The following is an 8,596-nucleotide window of genomic DNA, read 5'->3' on the forward strand; positions in this document are numbered from 1 at the left end:
GTGGTAGAATGAGAGAGGTATTGAGCTATAATCTTGTTGAATTTAGTTTGCCTATTCAACCGTGCCAATAATCCATCCTGATTCCCTTGGCTTGACTCCATCTGTTGATAAACAGGTCTTGGCTCAAACTGGCTTGTTCGAGCCCGTGCCTTAGGCCTTGGAAAAGCGTGGTCCCTATTGGTCTATCTCGAGCTTGTATGGATGCTCCAATAGTAGTTGGTTTCGATCTAGCACCCATTTGCTGAGATGAAGTTTTACCCAACATATTTATTGTGCATTTGTGGTTGGGAGAAAATAACATCAGTGAAGGGCTTGAAGATCCACCAAGGGAAGAAAAAGTGCTTGAGAGAGCAGAGACATGGGCCTCGCATTGACCAGTACTTCTTACGAAGCAACCAGTCAAATCAGTCGAGTGAAGCACAGCGACGGGACTCAAACCAAAGTTCGCAGAGCATCAGCACCCATGTCACTGAAGAGGGTGATACAAGCACAGAAATGCCGGTGGAGGAGCCCACGCAACAACTACAAAGACCTCCATTGGAGGGAAAGATCAAAGGGCACAAACCTGGAGTGAAATGGCCCAAAGCTGTTGAAAAGAAAGAGTGGGAGACAGTCAACAGTGACCTTATACATATCTTGGAGCAACAAGTGGGCACAGCAGTGGAAAAGCTTGAAAGGATGGCAACACAATCTATAGCTACGGAGAAGAACGGTTTGGGGTGAGTAAAGGGAGAGGTGGAAATAAATTACCAACACCAATCAAGTCCAGGAGGCAGCAGGAGATCGAGAGGCTAATCAGAGAGAGGAGACAGTTGAAAAAGCAATGGAAAAAAGCAACTGACACAGAGAGAGAAGGTCTCATGCTACTCCAAGAGGGCATCAAGAGCCGATTGGCAACCTTGCGAAAAGCAGAGAACTTGAGGAAACTTCGCAATTTCGTTGTCTCTGTACTGTACACTGACAATGACAATTAAAGTTGAATCTGAATCTGAGAAGAAAGAACACACAAGAACACGGTTCTACAAAGACCCTTTCAAGTTCATCAAAGACCTCTTCGCAAAGGAAAAAATTGGAACTTTGAAAACATCAAAACGGGAATTGGAGGAACACCTGGAAAAGGCCCACCAAGACACGAAAAGGCATGAGCAGTTAGTCATCCCACATGACATCCCGCCTATTCAACCACCTGAATTCAACCTGGACACCAGCCCTCCGAGATGGAAAGAGGTAGAGAATGTCGTATTATGGGAATAATAGTGTAAGGAATGCGGTGGCCGGATGTGATGTGGGAACCCAGGGGAGTGGCAGTTGAGGAGTTGCCCGGGCATGCACACGAACCTGCGGCTGCTGTACAGAGTTGTTAAATAAAGATATACTCCGTTTACGTCGTGGTACGAGCCTTATTATACAAATAACTCGACATGGTGTCGGAAGTGGGAGCCTTGTAAGCAAAAGAAAAAAGAAGAGGAAGGGGTATCGTTTGGCGGGAAATGGGAGACGAGCCGGCAGATATGGCGCAACCCACACCAACTGCTACGTTCACAATACAATCTCCAGAGCCATTCGATTTTACCAAGCCTCAAGAATGGGAGCGTTGGATCAGGAGATTCGACCGCTTTCGGCTTGCAAGCAATTTAAACGCGATGTCGGCAGAAAACCAGGTGAACACGTTAGTGTATTGCATGGGCGATGAAGCCGAAGATGTGCTAAAGGGGCTAACGCTAACTGCAGATGAGAGGAGGATGTACACGGAAGTCAAGGCAGGCTTTGATGCATTTTTTGTACCTAAAAAGAATGTAATCTACGAAAGAGCCAAGTTCAATCAGTGTGTGCAACTGCCAGGAGAAACGGTGGATTCCTTCATCACTGCTCTATACGGATTAGCTGAACACTGCAACTATGGGCAGTTACAGAACGAGCTGATCCGCGATAGATTAGTGGTCGGGCTGAGAAACGTCTCATTGTCAGAAAAGCTACAGCTAGACAGAGACCTAACCCTTGGAACTGCTATAACAAAAACAAGGCAGTCTGAAGAAGTTAGATGACAGTGGTCTGACTTAAGAGGAGAAAATAGCGGTGCTAGCAAGTGGTCTAATGTTGATGCTGTGCATGCTAAAACTACAGAAAACCCAAATATCCCTCAAAGCCTCAGCCACAAGCACAAACACCAGGCAAAAATAAACTTAATACACGGCCTCAGCCAGGTTCAAAGGCCTGTTATAGATGTGGAAAAATGCCCTCGCATGGGAAAATGGAATGCCCTGCTAAAGATGCTGTGTGTCACAACTGTGGCAAAAAGGGACATTATGGCAAAGTGTGCAGAAACAGTGCAAAATCTCTCAATGCTGTCACTACAGAGGAAGAAGAGAGCTTTTTCCTGGGGGCCGTGGATGCTGGAAAAGACCCGTGGACGGTGCAGCTACAAGTGAGACAAAAAAAAGTGTGCTTTAAAATAGACATGGTGCTGATGTCACCGCCATGTCAGCCGAGGTGTACCATGACATTACAGGGGGCCATGATGTGAAGCGCCTGGCAGTGTCGACACGCCCATTGTTTGGGCCAGGGGGCAATGCACTCTCTGTCCTGGGTGTAGCCAGATAAACACTGCGCAGAGGCAAAAAGACAGCCATAGAGTAGCAATGTTACAACATTTTGAAATTTAAAAAATCAAGTCTGCAATTTATCCCATCAGATAAAGCATAACAATAAGTTTAATTTGACACCTAATTCACTTTCATATCTCAAGTAATAAAAAAGTTATGGCCATTTTCATACCCAGAAATTAGCATCTTGTTCCCTATTGATTTTCTATGGACATAACAAAAAAGCTGTGATCGAGGACAGTCAAAAGCCCATAACCTTCTTAAAAATTAAGAGAACTGAAGGAAATTTTCATTCAGTTATCATAGATTGAACCATTCTGAAACAAATATAAAATAATCTTACTTGGAGGACCTGAAATTAAAGCATATAATTAGTTAGTTACCCAATTGTAGCTAATTTCAAACTTCAATTACTAGATCTAAACATCTATCCATTTCTTAATAAATGATTAACATTTTTAAATAGCCTAAGTGTCCAAATAATATTCACAAATAATTCACAATAAAACATGATTTTTAAATCTCATTTACATCAATTTATAGGCCAAATGGAAGGAATTTAGTGTTCAATTGCTGTAAATTAAAGTCCATTTAAATCGGCTTTCTAGTGGGTTCCTGTGAAGGCGCTGGTTTAGAAAGTTCACATTGCAGTGGATTTGTGCCCTCAAATGCCCAGAAAAATACTGCGGGATATAAAGAGCCCAAAATGAACTATTCGCTATAGAAAACTTTATATACAGGGTTCTTAAGAAGCCCCTTTTAATGTAAAAATAAGGTACATACCTTTAATTGTTTGCTTTATAAAACCCTGGGGCTGCGAGAGGTCGCGGGTTGAGAGAGTGGTTTTTAAACTACTATAACTATTATGCAAGGCCATAAAAACTAATAATACCTTTTGCGATGGGGTCTTTCAGCGATTTTCCGTTAATGATTTACTAGGCTGAACATTTTCGATTGCAACAGCCTAGTAAAAATCGCGTTTTAAACCCGCCCCCTCTAAACAGCGCCAAAATCACACACACGGCCTGGGGGAAGATTCTCATCGACGATTCAGGTAGGTTTTGTAACATACCTACATAGAGAACATTTATGTAGTAAAAGACCTGCACACTGCACTGTTGGGAAGGCCTGCCATAGAACGGCTTCAGCTTGTGTGCAGGGTCGACGGCATCACCGTGGAATCAGTGAAACACCAATATCCGAAGCTGTGTAGTGGCTTGGGTCTTGTTCGGAGGCCATACTCAATTAAATTGAAGCCCGAGGCTGTGCCCTTCTCTCTCCACACACCACGCAGAGTCCCTCTGCCGCTTATGGGAAAAGTGAAGGAGGAGATAGACCATATGGAGAAGATGGGTGTGAAATTGTTCTGTAAACCTGGTACATTCACCTGAAACCTGAGAGTTTAAGTTTTGAAGAACCCAGCCTGCTAAAGTAATAGTTCACAGTATGGTAACGCGGAAGTTATTTTATTTCTATTTTGCATGCTTGAATCAGGGACAGGTCTTCCAGCAAAAGGGCAGAATAAATCCCTTAAGACCTGCAGAGACAAAGGTAGTCCACCCTTTGTTCTCAAAGAAAGGGAGATGTGGTATTATGGGAATAATAGTGTAAGGAATGCGGTGGCCGGATGTGACGTGGGAACCCGGGGGAGTGGCAGTTGAGGAGTTGCCTGGGCATGCACACGAACCTGCGGCTGCTGTACAGAGTTGTTAAATAAAGATATACTCTGTTTACGTCGTGGTACGAGCCTTATTATACAAATAACTCGACAGAGAAGACTGTCTGGCGAGCTAGAGCAGCATCAGCTCCGGGGCCAAACGGAGTACCATACAAGCTCTACAAGAACGCACCGGATGTGTTACGCTTTCTATGGAAGCTCATGAGGGTGGTGTGGAAGAAACAAACAATACCTAAGGTGTGGCGAAGGGCCGGCGGCGTGTTAATACCTAAAGAAAAGGATGCGTCAGACATCAGCCAATTCCGGCCAATATGTCTCCTCAATGTCAAGGGAAAAATCTTTTTCAGCATTGTATCACAAAGGCTGTCCACCTATCTGGTAACAAACAAGTACATTGATACATCTGTACAGAAAGCAGGAATTCCAGAATTTTCGGGCTGCTTGGAGCATCCAAGCATGATCTGGCACCAGATCCAAGCAGCTAAGAAGGAGTAGAGAGACGTACATGTGATCTTCCACGATCTGGCCAATGCATTTGGTTCAGTTCCCCATGAACTCTTTTGGGAATCTTTTGCCTTTTTCCATGTACCAGAGCTCATCACCACAGCTGACTTCAGTACAACATGGCAGCGCTTGGAAGTAGGCATCATGGCAGGCTGCACACTCACCCTTGGCCTTTACAATGGCCATGGAAGTCATCATCAGGGCCTCAAAATGGGTGGTGGGCGGTGAACAAACCAGGGCTGGGCTCTGTCTGCCACCCATCAGGGCATACATGGACGACATGACAACACTAACCACTACTGCAGCATGCACCAAGCGGCTACTTGGAAAGCTGCAGGAGAACATCAAATGGGCCCGAATGAAAATCAATCCAAGTAAATCTCGAAGCATCTCCATAGTCAAGGGGGTGCTTAGAGACACAAGGTTCTGCATCGGTGACGACCCAATACCAACAGTGTCTGAGCAGCCAGTTAAAAGCCTGGGCAGATGGTACAACGCAAGTCTTAGGGACAAAGAGCAGGTGCAACAACTAAGGCAAGAAATTGTCAACGGCCTGGAGAACATCAATCAGACCCTACTGCCTGGGAAACTGAAGCTCTGGTGCCTACAGTTTGGACTCCTTCCTCGGACAATGTGGCCACTGACCGTTTATGAAGCCCCAATAACAACTGTGGAGAAGATGGAGCGAACCATAACTTCATACGCGAAGAAATGGCTCAGGGTCCCACGATGTCTAACTAACATCGGCCTATATGGCAAAGGGGTCCCGGAACTACCTCTCACTAGTCTAACAGAGGATTACAAGTGTTCTAAAGTAAAACTCCAGTTGACACTGAGGGATTCTAGAGACAAGACCATCAGTGCTGTTGCGCCGCCCCTAGTAACTGGCCGGAAGTGGACACCATCTGATGCAGTACCGCAAGCTTCATCAGCCCTGAGGCACAAAGACATCGTGGGGCAAGTCCAGCACGGAAGAGGCTTTGGCCTTACGACAAGTAAACCAACTTGGCGAAAGGCCACAACATCAGAGCGGAGGACTTTGGTGGTCGAGGAGGTGCGGCGATAGGAGGAGGCCGCAAGAAGTGCAAAGGCGGTCTCTCTTGCCAAACAGGGGCAATGGATGCAGTGGGAAGGTGTGGAGCGGAGGAAGATCAGCTGGAAAGAACTATGGGAAATGGAAGCAAGCAAGATCAGCTTCATCATCAGAGCGACTTATGACGTGCTTCCATCACCAAAGAACTTACATCAGTGGTACGGCGAGGATCCAACCTGTGCCCTCTGCCCAACTCCAGCGACCCTCAAACACATCATGGTCGGCTGCAAGACCAGCCTCACGCAAGGGAGATACACGTGGCGGCATAATCAGGTACTAAAAAGCCTGGCATCAGCCCTTGAGAACAGGCGGTGTGCGACCAACTCCTTGCCTCCGAGAGCAAGCAACCCCCCCCCCCCCCCCCCCCCCCCCTAAGGGCAACAACCTTTGTCCGAGAAGGACAGAAAACATCTAAACATCCTTCCACCAGATCAGAAGAAGGAAACCTATGCAGGGCCCGTGACTGGAGGATGCTGGCGGACATCGGCCGACAACTAATTTTCCCACCTGAAATTGCTTCCACCAACCTCAGGCCAGACTTGGTGTTCTGGTCCCCTTCACAGAAGACTGCTTACATCATAGAGCTCACAGTTCCATGGGAGAACTCTGTTGAGGAGGCCTATGAGCGTAAGAAGCTGCGCTACGCCGAGCTTGCAGCAGAGGCAACGCAGCGTGGCTGGAACACCAAAGTCTATCCAGTTGAAGTGGGATGCAGAGGATTTGTTGCATCATCTACCATCAGACTGCTGAAGGAGCTTGGAATCTACGGTCAGGCTCTGCGGAAGACCGTAAGATCACTCTCAGAGGCGGCTGAAAGAAGCAGCCGGTGGATTTGGCTCAAGCGGAAAGACCCATGCTGGGCCCCAAGTACGTCAGGGTGAATCTTTGGGACGGTTTGACATGGGACACGCACAGAGGGCTGATCATCCTGCAGCGGGCCGCCCTTGTGGAGGGTGTATAGTGTTAAAACGCCGAAACACTCAGTGATGCAAGGGTACACTACTGATGATGTGTCCTGTGCCCAACTGTCCTGAAGGTTACCCAGGCCAAGATATACGTATCCCCCCCCACCAATGTTGAGCGTCTACCACTCTCAACAATCAACGAATGTCGTGAAATGCTCCCCACATATTGGCACAAGGGACTTCTTAACATCTTGTCCAGTGTATTTGATTCTAGGTTTTCCAAGCCAAGGTATCCGGTGGACCTTGACCGTGGAATCGATCCAACTGCCAAATCACTCTGAGCAGTTTTTTCTCTTGGTCTAGAGCTCATCGTCTTCGACAATCTAGAGCTGCATCTTGACCCCTCACTTTCCAGTATGTCCTTCCTGACTTTGGCCACCGCCATCTTTGTTCCTTAGGTCATCTCATCTCTTCTTGATGTCGCCTCATCTCTTCTTGATGTCGCCTCATGGCTTCTTGATCCTGCTCGATCTCATGTTTCTTCTTCATGACATTCGCTTCTATTGAGAGTGCAGCTAGGTCAGCTTTAACTCAGAAGCCCTTGAAACTGAACTGGCTGAGCAACCAGATCTGCGGCCTGATCTTCGTAAAGATACATTTGAAATACTGTCTCCCGGTACAACATCATCATCTTCTTCTTCTGCTTGCTTAGCATCTCCTTTTCTGTAACATTCACTTTGGTCAACTTCAGCTAACCATGTTTCCGCAACTTCCATGGATCCATGATAATACTCCGTATTTTCTGAATACCACTTATAATGTCTTTCACGTTCCTCTTGAGATCGCTCTGCTTCCAGCAGTGTGTCCTGCTTTTCTTTAAGCTCATTATTAAGGCTACGTATCAGGCGTAATTTATTCTCCACATTCTCCAGGTTAGCATCTGATTCCCTGGCTAACTTCACACTTTCAAGCAGCCTTCTAATCCTCTTCCACAACTTGTTTCTATCCGATTTGGTTTCCTTCTTCATGGCATCCGCTTCTATTGAGAGAGCAGCTAGCTCAGCTTTAGCTCCCAATCAAGCAGAAGCCCTCAAAACCGAACTGGCTGAAGAACCAGATTTATATCCTGAACTAGCTGAGCTGCTACTGCAGCCTCTGCTACTGCTATCGGCTCTTTTGGCCACAGACTTTGCAGGCAGTAATGAAAGCTTGGCCTTTGCCATTTGTATTTGGGCTACGGGGGTCTTCAACTGAGGCTCTTAATCACTTAAAGTTTCTTCGGTACTTTCAGAATCGGACTTGCTGTCCGAGCTGGTACTGGCCTTCTTGGCCGCAGGCTTCTGAGCAGCAGCAGCCGCCGCCTTGGCCAACGTGGTGTCAGCTCAAGAGTCAAGAGTCAAAGTCAATTTAATTGTCATTTGGACCCCTGGAGGTCCAAACGAAATGCCGTTTCTGCAGCCATACATTACACACAAATAGACCCCAGACACAACATAATTACATTTTACATAAACATCCATCACATAGCTGTGATGGAAGGCCAAAAAAACTTATCTCTCCACTGCACTCTCCCCCCCCCCCCCCGATGTCAGTCAAAGTCAAAGCCCCCGGCTGGCGATGGCGATTGTCCCGCGGCCATTAAAGCCACGCCGGGTGGTGCGAGGTCGCACACCAGGTCTTGATGTTGGAGCCCCCGGCGTGCGCTCGCAGAGTCCCGCGGCCATTCCAAGCCGCGCGGGGCGGTGCTGTAAGGCCCCGCTCCAGGAGCTCTTCAACCCCGCAACTCGGGCGGGAGAAGTCGCCGTTGCAGAAG

General features: G+C 47.2%; 1 protein-coding gene across 1 annotated transcript; it reads left to right on the top strand.

The window, feature by feature from the left end:
* The first annotated feature begins 267 nt into the window (after nucleotides 1-267).
* On the top strand, nucleotides 268-6,243 carry LOC129698619 (uncharacterized). The gene is made up of 2 exons (XM_055637738.1): nucleotides 268-1,236; nucleotides 4,381-6,243. The coding sequence occupies exon 2, from the start codon at nucleotides 4,964-4,966 to the stop codon at nucleotides 5,849-5,851; it is 888 nt and encodes a 295-aa protein (XP_055493713.1). The 5' UTR covers nucleotides 268-1,236; nucleotides 4,381-4,963; the 3' UTR covers nucleotides 5,852-6,243.
* Nucleotides 6,244-8,596: the final 2,353 nt, after the last annotated feature.

This window comes from Leucoraja erinacea, chromosome 7 (assembly GCF_028641065.1).
Source record: "Leucoraja erinacea ecotype New England chromosome 7, Leri_hhj_1, whole genome shotgun sequence".
In the NCBI taxonomy this organism is placed as follows: Eukaryota; Metazoa; Chordata; class Chondrichthyes; order Rajiformes; family Rajidae; genus Leucoraja; species Leucoraja erinaceus.

Excerpts from the sequence above, each read along its gene's own strand:
- LOC129698619 (XM_055637738.1), top strand. The coding sequence starts at position 4,964 with ATGGCCATGGAAGTCATCATCAGGGCCTCAAAATGGGTGGTGGGCGGT.